General features: G+C 33.4%; 2 protein-coding genes across 3 annotated transcripts; both read right to left on the bottom strand.

Moving 5' to 3' along the window:
- Window positions 1-2,471: 2,471 nt before the first annotated feature.
- On the bottom strand, window positions 2,472-7,668 carry LOC122589146 (pentatricopeptide repeat-containing protein At5g39680-like). 2 transcript variants are annotated; one of them, XM_043761391.1, is made up of 3 exons: window positions 4,958-7,668; window positions 4,120-4,487; window positions 2,472-3,014 (listed from the first exon to the last, which is right to left on the bottom strand). In XM_043761391.1, the coding sequence occupies exon 1, from the start codon at window positions 7,641-7,643 to the stop codon at window positions 5,553-5,555; it is 2,091 nt and encodes a 696-aa protein (XP_043617326.1). In that variant the 5' UTR covers window positions 7,644-7,668; the 3' UTR covers window positions 2,472-3,014; window positions 4,120-4,487; window positions 4,958-5,552. The 2 variants fall into 2 exon arrangements, with proteins under 2 accessions (XP_043617326.1, XP_043617327.1); XM_043761392.1 differs by having other exon boundaries at window positions 4,120-4,301.
- A 1,414-nt stretch (window positions 7,669-9,082) lies between these two features.
- On the bottom strand, window positions 9,083-13,178 carry LOC122587044 (probable WRKY transcription factor 3). The gene is made up of 4 exons (XM_043759114.1): window positions 12,542-13,178; window positions 11,415-12,079; window positions 10,558-10,755; window positions 9,083-9,542 (listed from the first exon to the last, which is right to left on the bottom strand). Exons 1-4 carry the CDS (start codon window positions 12,980-12,982, stop codon window positions 9,296-9,298), a joined length of 1,551 nt encoding a protein of 516 aa, XP_043615049.1. The 5' UTR covers window positions 12,983-13,178; the 3' UTR covers window positions 9,083-9,295.
- Window positions 13,179-15,504: the final 2,326 nt, after the last annotated feature.

The raw sequence follows: 15,504 nt of genomic DNA, 5'->3' as shown, positions 1-15,504 counted from the left end.
TAGTTTAGTTATCCACTAAAATTATTAAGCAATTTAATTATCAATCTATACATCGTATATTGTGCTAATTTATTCATAATATCTTTGCGATTTTCATACAATATTCTTTTGATATATAAATCTGATAATTTACTATTAATTCCGTATATGTTTTGTTAGTTATTTGCGAGCATGGTATCCGCGCAATGCGGTGGCGGTAGTGGGCACGACGGTCTAGTATTGTTGGTGACGGTATTATTTCTGGTGGTGGTGGTGTCAAGTCTCAAATGGTATAGGATGATGTAAAAGTGATAATGGAATATTTAAAAAGATAAGGGCTTAAAATGTTAATTACTAAAATAAATGTCAACGGCAATTCTGGTAATTCAAAGACAGAAATTACTAAAAATAAAAAGAGACATTTTGCTTTATAAGGGAGTAGAGATAGAGATTAACATAAAATTCGTTGAATAATTATTGAAAAGTATGTTAATCTGTGCATCGCACCGGCGTAATCTAATGTGTGTGTGTGTATGTGTGAGTGTGTGTGTGTGTGTGTCTACATATTATATTATATTATACGGTTTTTTAATCCGACTCGACTGATGCGACCATTCCGAACAGTGAAATGGTAAGAAGGTCGTTTTGGCATCTGGTTTGGTTTTCAAAAAGTTGAATTAAATATAATAAGATACTAATGACGTAAAACTAAATGTTTATAACCAAAATTTATTTATTACGTCATATGATTAAAATTTTAAAAGTTATAATTTAATAAAAACGTATTACATTAAAACATGAAATTTTATTTTAAAAAAGACAAACTTGATTTTAAATATAAAAAATGATGTAAAAGGTAATAAATATTAGTTTCCATAATTATATCATTAAATAACAATAATTATTTTGTCTACAACTTTATATAAGGAAATATTGATTATTTAAATTTATTAAATTAAAATTAAATCTAAAAAGTTAAAAAACGTTTATGACATCAGCGTTTTGATCTAATGGTTCTAATTAAAGGTTAAACTTCATCAAAGGGTCCAAACTTTTCTATTTTTGATTTAAAGTTTCTCTTATATATATATATATATATATATATATATATATATATATATATATATATATTTAGAGATAATTCCCTTATTTTTTTTTATTTTAACAACAAGCTAATCTAATTATACTCTTAAATTATACGTATATCTGAAACGAAATTTAGGACTCTCAAGAAACCCATCGATATTCCACTCGTACATATGTAAGAAGTGAGACTCAAACCCTGGTGGTTTTCCCCAAGGTCAACGAAAATATTACGTAGTAATCTAACACATGAATAAGTTCATAATTTAAAATTATTCGAATGGTTCATCCTTACTCCTTTATAAAACTAACTACCCTTAAAAATATAAAATACCTTTAACTTCCAACACATTCTCAATCTACACACCACATCTACTTAAAATATCCTTAAAAAGTTTTGCAACCCTATTTATTCAACTACCTCTCTCCCTCACAAATTTAAATATTTTCATTAAATATACCTATAATACTAAACTATTTACAACATAAATTCATTAACCATTAAAATAACTAAAAGACCCCTTTTACATCAAATTACTGATACATTAATAACCAAAATGTTATTGTCACCACCTCCGTCACCACCACTCGTCGCCGCCACCATAGACGGATAGCGCGGGTACCCCTCTTGTCGGCACAAAAACAAACAGCAATTTTCTATATATTGATTAGTTAATACAAATATTATTTATTCATGCAAATTTATTGTTTTTTTAGGGCACGTGTTTAATCATAAAAATTACCATTTGAGGATTTTAATATTTTAAGAAAAAATGACTTTCATCTAATTTGTTAAAACATGTTTGAGTGACAGGGAAACACAGACATTTATTCAATATACACGTACATTCTTACTTTATTTTCTCCAAACTTAACAAGCCCCTGTTAATGTTACAATTGATGGTGTTTTGAGTAATGTTATTACATGGTCTTGCACCTATATAAGAATATAAAAGAGTCATCTCCAATTTTGCATATCCCAGCAAGTTTTGTTCTGGATACTGGAAACACAAACTGGCTTCTTATTCAGGTACGATAACTTCTGGTTTTAAACAAGCGAATAGTGAAGATCGATATCATGTCATTGACAGAATCAGATATAATTATGGTTGGATGAGTGATTAAGGATACTCCACGAGTAGATGATGTTTTATACATAGATAGCCACAGCTATCCTTCGCCTCAAGCCACCCTTCGCCTCCATATAGTTGTACCACTAGCTTTGTGTCTCACTTGTTTCAACGGTATGAAAATATCATAACCATGACATACAACATTTCAAGAAGTTCTCTCTAATTAAAGGATACCAATTAACCAAGACCAAGAAGCTACAAGCCTACAACGACAACACAATTAAGTACAAAGCTCACTCTGTGTACAAAAAATAAATATAAAACAGTTGGACTCGCTACAGCCAACATAACGGTTGTACATATATATTTAATATTTCCACATACATTCAAATAAAAGAAATAAGAAATAGAGACTTTATCCAAAATGTACCAATTCTATTAGCAACAATATGAGCTTGAAATAACATCCATTTCATAAACCACATTCACACTTTAGGTATTTGTACAAGAACCGGCCTTTCATTATTTTCTAACTAATTTTCTTTGCGTTTTGTAGATGTATCCCCAACATTGTTTTTATTGTAGCCTGGATACTGAAATATCATGATTATGTTTCCCTTCATACGTTGTTACTTGTTACTACAGATTTCGGGTCTGATGGAGCCCTTTTCTACATGCTTTCTCACATTGCATCCTGCAAAATTGCATTTCTATTTTTTTTTTTTTATAAAAAAAAACGAGTTAGTTGTTAGTAGTTAGCATTCGAGACACCACAATGACTTCCAATTGGGCCATATGCGGAGCTCGAACCACGCATGTCTGGGATGAAATCCATGCAGGACTCTCGAAAACCCCCCTAAAGTGCATTTCTAATAACTCCTGCGCATTGCAAAACTTTGTATCAGTAAATGAAGCCATTTTTCTCATCGTATGTGTAACAAGCATCTCGTATATAGTACTTCCGTCACATCCTTAGACATATAAGTGGTAAAATCAGGTCAACAAAGGGAAAAAGTTAAGAGTAGCCAAAACGGTCGGATTGTATAACAGTTTAGGGGTAAATTTTTTGTCTCGCTTTTTCATGTAAATTACAAAATTACGGGAAAAGACCATCAGTTAATTACAAAACTAGATGCACATAGTTTCATGCAAAATCACAGTCCAAAGTAGTTTTCACCAGAAGATCAGGTCCCTCCAATGTTAAAATTAATTATTTTCTATTAAATGTTAGTCAATGAATATTAAAATGTGCTAACAAAGGCTATTGTTAAAAGTATGATCAACTTTTAGAATTAAGAAACTTAGGAGCAAAGGCAGACTCAAAAATTTTCTTTAGAGGGGGCACTAAAGGTGATAACGCATGACTTAAGTAACCGGTCAAACTATGTTCGAATAAGTTGGATTTGGTTTACATTTTAGGCTTGGGCAATTAGGATATACAGTACTCGTATTTTGGCATTTCAAGTTAACAAAATGTCACTCAAATAAGTTAAAATAAGATAAACTTCTTTTAACATATATGCATTTAGAAGCTACTTAAACTTACAAGATATAAGAGTTATATATTCACATAAATCAACATTCAAATGTGGAAAGTAAAAAAGTCAGATTTTGCATACATACATTCATATATAACGTACATTCATATTCATACATATATAACGTATAATGTTTATATATGATATATCCGTATACATATATATTTACATTTATACACCTAACAACCAAAATGATACAATATAAATTTCCAGCGTGAAATTGAAATGTGGTGGTGAAATACTTAGTAGGTTATAACATATACCGCTAGATTATGGCATGGTCAATAATTAACTAGTTTCCTTTTCAGCTAGATATTCAATATACACTTAGTTGACAAACTAACAGTAAAATATAACCCAACATCGACATATTCTCACATAAAAGGGTTTAAATTTTTCCTCTAATTGTAGATAATGAATAATGAAAGTATAAACACAAATATCACCTTGGATTAGTATTCCCTTTGACCACTTTCTGCCTGTATTTTATCCACTTGAACCCATCATTTAAAAGATCCACTTCACTTCTTGTCTGCACCACTATATTTGGTTCAGAGACCATCTTGTTAGCTAAGCTTGAGTCCACGTGCCCGGGCATAGATACAATCACAGGCACAGATACAGACCCCTAACCTCGGTATTCGTGCAGTCCATAAATTAAATCAGTAAACCAACACACAAACCATCAGATGTAACATAGATATACATATGATAACGCACAAGAAATTTAGGCAAACACATTTATGGGACAGTGGTAGCAGCAGATGATCCAGAACCAAACTACATGAGGCCACCATCACAAGTTTGCCACATACTACCAATAACCACAAAAAAATATGAACATTTTCTGCAAAAGAAAAAAAAAACAAAACAAAATGTTATTGTCTTCCCTCCCTCCCTTAAGTATGGACCTTTTAATGTTATTTCGCTTTTAATGTATATCATGTGGGGTCAGGAATTTCACTGAAGCATGCTCTAAGGCAGAAAATTCAAATTTTCGGTAAAAACTAGATTTATGAGACAAAATTGTCAGCAGAAGAGGTATCCTATACATGGAACCTTTCCTATGCCAAGTTATAAATGTAACATATCAGATCTGTTGATAATAGCACATGATTAACAAGTTTTTGCTAGGGTATCTAGAATGCTTCCTTTCTACATCAACAGATAGATGGTGCTAATTCTATTGAATAGCCAAAACAGGCAAATGCATCATGATAGAAGCACGTACTTAGAATTTCTTCCATCCTGCTCAATACATGTTTCATGAATTATACTACATACCTTCTTTTCGGATTAGGTTCACCATCTGGCTCATCAGTTCTCGTTAATTGATTAGACCCTTGATCCGTTCTCATTAAGTAACTAGATCCTTGATCAACAATCGTCATCTGGTTCGATGCTTGACCACGTGCACCTGCTGGTTCTTCTCCCACATGCTTTTCCATTTAAGAATGAATAGGTATGTTTACTTCAGCGCTATGTTTTCCATGTTTGCCAAGCACAAGCGGTTCATGATTGTGCTGACCTTTATATACAATCTCACTTACATGACCATCAAGAGATCGACCAACCTTTTTCTTCACGGGACCGTTAGCATGTGTGCATTTATACTAGCTTCGAGGATGCTCACTGACTTTTACCTATTTCGGCCCATACTTTCTCCAATTGTATCCATCATTAGTATCAGAAGATACAGAGCTACATGTTGAGGCTCGCTAAAGTCGGATTGAGAAACCGAAAAGTCATCTGGTGCTCTAATTTATAAACATCATAGAAATTAATCTCTAAATCTTACGGCAGCATATATTGAGTACCAAAAAATAACTCCATTAATGGCCACAAGTCACACTACCCGCAAGTGATGTAAACAATTTAGTCACCAGTAATCTACACATGAGCAACTGCCGTCTTGAAAACAATGGAAACGCTTAGCGTCTCTTATAGTTATCACCCTGTTCGTAACTTTTGAGATTAACTTCATAGCAGAGTGACAATCATCACAAATCCTTAAGTTCTTTAGGATGCGAATTGGTGCCCCTTCATGTGTTCTCAATAGTGCATATGCTACTGCAAGCTTCTCACTATGATAACCAACAGAATCTTCCTTCTGTTCTTCTTCAATATCGTATTGCACATTAGAAGTATCGACCACGTAACCACATTCTTTAATCTTACCAAACAATTCCTTCAACTTTTCTTGAATCTCAACAAAGTCGGGGTGTTTATTGTCATCCGAAACAAATACATGTGTTTGATTCTTGATCTCCAACCAACTCAATCCCGGCTCTTTTTTTATCTTCCTGCTTCTCATCAAGTTACGGATTTTAGAAACTCCGCCCCACTTATTAGCCTTAGCATGCATATTGGACAGAAGGGTATACGTTCCCACATCTTTAGGGTCCAGATCCATAATAGTATTCCCAATCTCAATGCCAAGAGTATAATTTCTATGAACATTACAAGCATTTAGCAAGGTACGCCATGCAACAGCATCCCATTTGATTGGCATTGATAGCATAAAAATTTTAGCTTCATTCAGTTGTCCAGCCTTGCATAGAAGTCCGACAATAGAAGTATAATGCTCTACACTAGGTTCAATACCCTTTTCTTTCATTAACTGGTTTAGAAAGTAGAACCCTGATTCGACATCCCCCAGATGTCCACAAGCTGTGAGAACACCAACAAAGGTCACGTGATTAGGATCTTCATCCATTTTCAACATTTCTTGAAATAAATCCAATGACTTTTTACCAAGACCATGATGCGAATATCCATTTATCATTGTATTCCATGTAACAATATCACGATTAGTCATACTCTCAAATATCTTCCTTGCAGCGTCAATGTCACCACTCCTTGAGTACATATCGATCAAAGCATTCCCAACATTCTTATGACCCTTAAACCCTGTTTTCTCTACAAGTGCATGCAATGAATATCCATATCCTATAGTCGACAAACCACCACTAGCCTTTAATAATACACAAAATGTAGAGTCGTTTGGGGCAAAACCCTCACATTGCATGTCTATAAATAACTTTAACACCTCTTCGAAGCACCCATGTTGGGAGTAAGCAGCCAACATTGCCGTCCATGACACCACATTTCGATCTTGAGACATATGAAAAACTTTCCCAGCACTCAAAACATCTCTACATTTCCCATACATATCCACAATCGCACTACATACGAACACATCAAATTCAACATCACTCTTCACAATCTGACAATGAACTTCACGTCCCAACCTCAAATCTTTAAACCGGGCACAAAGTCCCATACTACTAATATAAGTAGCCTTATTCCAAGCTACACCTTCATCTACCATTCTCCGCAAAATACCCAACACTTCATTCAAGTTCCCAATTTCAATAAGTCCATTTAAAATCAAGTTATAAGTACAAGTATCCGAACCAGGAACCGACCTCAAAACCTCCAAAGCCCCTACAACATCTGACAACACAGAATAAAACCGTACAACCGCATTGTTCACATATTGATGAAACACTAAACCTGTTTTCAACACATACCCATGACACTGCTTCCCTAACCAACTATCCCCGATATTAGAACACGACGAAAGAACACTTGAAAATATATACTCATTAGGTTGACACATACCCTCTTCAGAAACCATTGATTTAAACAAGTTAAGAACATTAAAATCGAACCCATTTTGGAAAAAACCAGACATTAAAGCACTCCAAGAAACTACAGTTCTTTGAGGCATTTTATCAAACAGTTTGTGGGCATAGTCAAGATTTGAACATTTGGAGTAAAGATTGATGAGAGCATTAGTTTCGAGAAGATTATCATGATGGGGTTGTTTGGATACGATCAAATGTGCGTGAATTACTTTGCCCAGCTTAAGGTTTTTAGTTCCGGCTAAACGCTTTATGGTCTCCGGCAGAAACAATGGCGGCGCGTACATTTGGTTAATGATTATAGCGGGCGAGCACAATATCATGTACTTTTTGTCTTGTTTTTGTCACTTAAACTTTGATATTTGTCTTTTTAGGCAATTTTGTTATCAAACCAATGTCGTTTTGATGACAAAAAGATTAGCATAATAGAAGAGACATTTGAAACGTACATGAACGATAATACACAAGACAAATTTATGATGAAGAGACAAGAAAAATAAATTCAATATTTTAGAAATGACAAATTAAAAACTGTATTAAAAAAAAAAAATTTAAGCAAAACATGCAATACTTATCTTAGGTAAAACAAGGGGATTATGTAAAATTTAAGGGGAGATTATATAAAATTCAGGGGCTATGTATGTTTATCAAATTCAAAGGTTTAATTTGTAACTTTTTTTAAAGTGACAGTACCTAAGCTTAGGTAACGTCTGCAACACGGATATTTTTTTAAAAAAAATACTAGGGTTATATTTAGTTAAAGAAAAAAAATTTAGTTTTTCTTTTGAGAAAAATGAAAAGACCTTTTTCTATAGGAAATCTTTAAAAATTTTAAAAACCCATTTAATTTGTTGCAAAACACATGAAGTTTTCTATTTTTAAAGTGAAGTATATTTTAAAACAATGAAGATGAGTTTTCCAATATGAAAACAATGAAAATTATTTTGGAAAAACTAAATTTGAATACATTTCTATTTTTCATGTTTTCCATGAAATTTTTCTAAAAATTTATGTAGCTTTCCACAACAAAATGCAGTCATGGAATTCCAAGCAATTGTATCACTTTATTATATAAGGTAAACTGTTTACATGTTATAAAAATAGAAGGGGGATATCTTGATCGGATTTTTTAATTTGCACTCAGGTGCTAAAGAATTTAGAGTGGATGTGTGTCCATCAAATGCATGGGATGAGGCATTCCTATCCAATAATTTTTTTTATTTATTTCAGTGCGTGTAGCAAATGCATCTCTAGTTTTTCTAATCCTTTTTGTTTTCATTACGTTATCAGTAGAATTCATTTTTTTATTTATTTCAATGCATGTAGCAAATGCATCTCTAGTTTTTCTAATCCTTTTTGTTTTCATTATGTTATCAGTAGAATTTGTTTCGTATCCATTGGCTAGACTGTCAATTGAGGTACCCTGCCATCTATGTAAGCAAACACAAACTGTCTCGAATTCTGCTATTAATTTTTATTTTATTTTTTTTGCGATAGCTCCCAGGATGGCATATTGCACTAAAAAAAAAGCCTATATATGATGTGCATTTGGACAGGTATAACCTTGATCCAACCTTGCTATTACATTATGCATCCATACCCAATCCCTAAATATACGTTTCCATGTTCACTAAGTTTTGAATGAATGCGTCGAAAAGACCCATAAATGGCTCAGATTTACTGGCAGAGGAGTTTGATTTGGTTTCCAAAACCTAACCAAGATCAAGTAGCTACTAAGCTAAAAGCCTACAATGACAACACATTTAAAGTACAAAGCTCAATCTTAGTGTACAAAGAATAGGGCGAGTAAGGTTGGACTCGCTACAACCAGCATAACGAATTGTACATATATATTTCCACAAACATTAAAATAAAAGAAACAAGAAATGGAAACTTTTATCCAAAATGTACCAATTCTATTATAGCAGCAATATGAACTTCCCAATAACATCTATTTTATGCACCACATTCACACTTAGGCGGTTATTTTCTCTTCTTTCATTTGTAAAAGAACTGGTCGTTCATTATTTTCTAACTTGGTTTCTTTGCGTTTTGTAGCTGTACCCCCACCACTGTTGTTACTGTAGCCTCGATGCCTGGATACTGGAATATCATGATTATGTTTCCCTTCATACGTTGTTACTACAGATTTCGGGTCTGATGGAGCCCTTTCTACATGCTTTCTCACAGTGCATCCTGAAAAAGTGCATTTATAATAACTCCTGCACATTTCAAAACTTTGTATAAGTGAATGAGGCCATTATTCTTATTGTATATGTAACAAGCATCTGGTATATACTATATAGTACTCCCATCACATCCTTAGACATATAAGTGGCAAAATCAGGTCAACAAAGGCAAAAGTTTATGACTCACCAAAACAGTCGGAAACAAAGGCAAACTAGTTTTCACTACAAAATCAAGTCCCTCCAATGTTAAAATTGACAATTTTCTGTTAGAGTGTTGGTCAACGAATAAATAAAATGTGATAGCAAATGCTATTGTTATGATCAACGTTTAGAATTAAGAAACTTGGGAGCAAAGGCGTATTTGGAACTTTTGTTTAGAGGAGGCACTAAGGATGATACTACATGAATTATGTAACCGGTCAAAATGAGTTTGAATCAGTTGGATTTGGTTTACATTATAGGCTTGGTCGATTAAAGTAGATTTTGGTTTTTCCAGCCTTCCAGGTAACAAAATGTCATTCTAATAGGTTAAAAATAAGATAAACTTCTTTTAAAAAACTCCCTTAAAATAAAAAAAATGACGTATACATGCACATATATTACCAACATTCAAAAGTGAAAAGTAAAATAGTCAAATTCTATATACATAGATACAGAATTCCAGATAAAACGTATATCTATCTATATATGTCATATCTATCTATATATGTTGTGTATATACATAGTTATATATACACATTTAAACACCTAAATACCCAAAAGATAGAATATAATGTCCAGCATGAAATTGAGATGTGGTGGTTAACTAACAGATAAAACACTAGATATCAGAGAAAAAAGACCTAGATTCCGCCACTGCTTAGAAGGTTAAAACATATTAACACTAGATTATGGAATGGTCAATAATTAACTCATTTCCTTATCAACTAGATATTCAATATTTACTGAGGTGACAAAATGACAATTAAATCGACATATTTTCACATAAAAAGGTTAAAATTTTCCCTCTAATATTATGAAAACATGAAAGCTTTAACATAAATATCACCTTGGATTGGTATTCCCTTTGACCACTTTCTGACCGTATTTTCTCCACTTAAATCCATCATCTAAAAGATCCACTTCACTTCTTGTCTGCACCACTATTTTTGGTTCTGAAACCATCTTGTTAGATACACTTGACTCCACAGGCCCGGGCATAGATACAGGCACAGGCCCAGATACAGTCCCACCAACCTCAGTATTCCTGCAGTCCACGAGAAAAATCCGTCAACCGACATACAAACCATCAAATGTAACATAGATATGCATATGATGATGCATAAGACCTTCAGGCCAAGACATTTATGAGACAGTCGCAGTAGCAGAAGACCCAGAATTAAACCACATGGGAGCACCGTTGCCACATACTACCCATAATCACAAAAATAAGAACACTTCCATAAAAAACAAAAAGAAACTGCAATTATCTCCCTCCCTCCCTCCCTCAAAGATGGACCAGCCTTGAGTGCTAGCATGGTAAACGCAGCGCATAACATCCATAACCTTTTGATGTTATTTTGTTTTTAATGTATATAACGTGAGGTCAGCAATTTCACCAGGCAAAAAATTCGAATTTTAGGTAAAAAATAGATTTACACCACAAAATTGGCAGTAGAAGAGGTATTCTATTCAAGGAACCTTCCCTAAATATTAAAATGTAACATATCAGTCTGTTCATAATAGCGCGTGCTTAACAAATGTGGTGAGTACTAGAATGCTTCTGTCCTACATCAACAGATATATGTTGCTAATTCCTTTAGATAGGCCAAATTGGGCAAATGCATCTTGATGGAAGCGCGTAATTAGGAGATGCTTCCATCCCGCTCAATACATGCTTCACAAATTATACTACATAGTACATACCTTCTTTTCGGATTAGGTTCATCATCTGGCTCATCAAATCTCATTAATTGATTAGACGCTTGATCTGTTCTCATTAAGTAATTAGATCCTTGATCAACACTTGTCATTGTCATCTGGTTCGATGCTTGATCACGTGCACCTACTGGTTCTTCTCCCATGCGTTTTTCCATTTGAGAATGACTCGGTTTTTTTACTTCAGCGCTATCTTTTCCCCGTTTTCCAAGAACAGGCGGTTCATGATTGTGTTGACCTTTATACACAATCTCACTTATATGACCATCAAGAGATCGACCAACCTTTTTCTTCACGGGACAGTTAGCATGTGTGCACTTATAGTAACTTCGAGGATGCTCGCTAGCTTTCACCTGTTTCTGCCCATACTTTCTCCAATTGTATCCATCACTAGTATCAGAAGATACAGAAACTACTTGTTGAGGCTCATTAAAGTCAGATTGAGAAACCGACAAGTCATCTGGTGATCCAATTTGAGAATCCTCAAGTTCCGATTTTGTATCAGTTACATTGACCATCTGTGGCACTTGCTCAGATACAACTGTTCCAGAATTCTGATTTTCGGGCTGAACATGATTATAGTAAGATTGAGAAAACGCAGCCTGGGCAGTAACGTGAGCCAACGCCTGCTGATGAGACATTCCAAATGGACTCTACACAATTTCAAATCCCAAAAGAAACTTAAGAACCATCCAAATAACAGTCAAACCAACAAAAGTCAAACATATCATGCATATCTAACCAACCAACAATTTCCCCTTTTCCACAATTTTCTCACCTAAAGTTCAGATTTATGTCAAACTTAAAGTTGAAAATTGTTCACCAAACCTCAAAGGTCACACTGTACTTTTTAAGAAAAATTTCTTTTTCTTTTGACTTTAAGCCTATGAGCAAGGGATATGCAATAAAAGATGCCCAAACCTTATCCATCTTTTTTCAAAGGGCACTTTTCATAATTATAACAATTAGTCACAAAATAATGACATAAACCTAACAAAAGACAACACACTCACAACAAATATCAAAAACCCAGAAATCATAACAAATTCCCAGATCAAAAACACAAAAAAGCTCACAACTTTATTTTGATTTATTAAAAAAAATCACAAAATTACCTGAAGTGGTGAGTAAAAACCAGGTGAGTTAAGTAACCCAGAAGGACTAAAAACAGAAGGAAACACAAACCCAGTTGGGGATTGTGCAATTACTAAATCCACTGGCTTATTTTGCTTAAAACCTCCTGATTTTTTTTCATTTTTATCACTATTAATATTATTATTATTATTATAATTATTATCAAATAAAGCGGGTGGTGAGATTTGAGATGCAGGGGAACACATAGCACCAGCAAGAAGCTGAGAAAAAGAGCGGCAATCAACATCTGGGTAATGATCCGAGAAGAAGTTGGATACTAAAGTCATGGGTCCTGGACTAAACCCGGGTCCGGGTCCGGGTCCACCAGTGAATAAAGTTTCGAATGATGGTTGTTGTGGTAGTGCTATCATTGGTGGTATTACTCGCCGGTTTTGTTGTGAACTGCCGTTTATCTCCGCCATAACTGTGTGTGTGTATATATATATGTGTGTGTGTATGTGTATGTATATATATAGATGATGGTGGTAGCCGCCAATTTGAAGTTTTGTAGTGAAAGGACACGGTTTGTGTGGGTGAAAGAAATGAGATGGATTTTGATTAGGAAAAAGGGAAATGATTTTGGTTTGTGTGTGTGTATAGGTGTATACAGACAGTAGTTGTGTATGTTTGTCTCACTGTCTTTGCAATTTGCATCTTGATCTTATCTTTTTGGATTTAAGATTTAGATTAATGAGAGTTACATATATGGTCCTTTAACTATTCTATATACACTAGTTTTTCGCTTTATGTTAAGAGTATATCTGATTTCTTTGATACATCTATATTTATACTCCTTTATAAAATATATTGGACATCTATTTTAGGAAATTTAAACAAATTTTTCAGTATCCTCATTTTACCTCTGACTATCTATACCATTCTCATTTATTCATTAACTTAAGAATCTCCATCTAATATACTTATAATACCGGTAATGAAATAGTTTAGAGTATAGACCTCCCAACATTAATTACTTTTACATTCATTACCATCGTTGCTCCCATCACTATCCCCACTGTCGCCTCCATCACCGTCACCACCACCACCTCCACTATCACTACCATCACCGTCACTGCATTGCGCTGACACAAGTCTAGTGATGGATAAAGTGTATTGTGGTCTAAAATTTAAATGACAATTTTTTTTTCATTATTTTTTTTTTCTTTTAAGAAAGTGATATGAAGCCAATGATGACTAGTTCAACTGGTTAGAGCCATTCCAAGTTTTACCCAAAGTCTTGAGTTCGATTCTTAGAGATGGCAAGTCTTGGAGTTGTTTTTCTCTCAATATTTGTAACGGCCCATGGTCAACATTTAGTTGTTTAGGGTACGTGCAAAGTTTCACCATTATACGGTGAGGTTTCCCTGTTGTCGCATACCGGCTGAATATTTGGAAAAAAAAAAAAGTGATATGTAAACAGTTTTATCTATACTAACATAGAAAAACTCCCTTTAAAAAAAGACAACCCTCCTATAAAAAGTAATTTGTGAGAGCGATACCAAGTTCTCATAGTAGCATTGAAGGAATATTTAGGAACTCATCTTTTATCTATTCACCCATGCTTCGTCGTGGATGTTTTTAAGGGATTAAAGAATATTTATTAACTTCGAGATATAATGGTACTAATAGTACCTCTAAAAAACATTTTTGTCTAACAAATATATTATTAATGTATGCTAACACCGTACTCGTGTAATGCAACAGTGGTCATGGCCAAGACGGTGTGTTGGATGTGACATTGAGTGATGTAAATAATTGATATAAAAGTCATTGGTGTAAATGGTTAATGAACATATTATAAAAGATAAATGATTGATAGTGTAATTTAAGCATTAAGGGTAATTTAGATAATTCCACCATGTAACTTTTTACAAAAGGGTTATTTTTTTTATAATATCATAAGACTATGGTACCCATGCAATACAACGTCAGTGGTGGGGAAGACGATCTAGTGGTGTCGGTGATGATACTATTGGTGACGGCGGCATTGTGAAGTAGTGTATGTTGATGTAATTGTGATAGTAGAAAGTTTTAGATTATAAGAGCTTAATATGTTAATTATTAAAATAAAGGTTAAAAGTGTAAATTAATTCATTAAGGATAAATTTGGTATTTTATAAAAACTCTTTTCATAGTGGGTATTTATTAAAGGTAAGTAATTTTGTATGTATCTATTGTGTAATTATTTCTAAAAATGAAAGGTGTGAGAATTTTTATAAAAAAAACATAGATAAATGTATCTTTTATATGTATTTGGTTTAAGTATTTTAGTCCGGTACAATGTATTTCCATAATAATCTTTTATAACAATAAAAAAAATCTATGTAGCACCGAAACGGTACGGCAAAGAGGTACGGGAACGAGAAACGGCAAAACTAAAAAATGCAAGATACGGGTACGGCAATAAAAAACATACAAATTTAAAATATATCAATTTTTTTATAGACAGACTTGAGACTTTAGATATTATGTATAACTGTATTTGTATAATATATGTTTGATCAGTTATCACTCATCGAATTTTTAGTGTTTAATAATTGGTTTTGAAATTAAAAAAAATCGAATGTTGATCAAATTGTATATAATATAGTCTGTTTGGAATACGAAAAGTCCATTAAACTCTAATATTAACTAGACTCAGTATGGAAACTTCAAAAAAACGTTTCGGTATCTATGGAAAGTTCAAGGAAAAGTTTCACTCGTGTTTCGTACACGGAAACGTTTCCATGGAGTTTCTGAAACGGGTATAGCTACTTGTTTGAAGTTTCGGTGCATTATAAAAGAAAATTGTGTTGACATTGTTAATCAAAGAAAAACCAACTTTGCATTATTAGATATTTTATTATTAATAAGTTGTTTTTATTTTATTAATTTATGACATTATATTTAATTAAATATAGACTTTCTATTTTGTATCTTTACTTTTAAAAATTTTAAACTTTAT

Source organism: Erigeron canadensis, chromosome 2, assembly GCF_010389155.1.
Source record: "Erigeron canadensis isolate Cc75 chromosome 2, C_canadensis_v1, whole genome shotgun sequence".
Lineage (NCBI taxonomy): Eukaryota > Viridiplantae > Streptophyta > Magnoliopsida > Asterales > Asteraceae > Erigeron > Erigeron canadensis.
The sequence above is the reverse complement of the archived record's forward strand: the minus strand, read 5'-3'. Positions and strand labels throughout refer to the sequence as shown.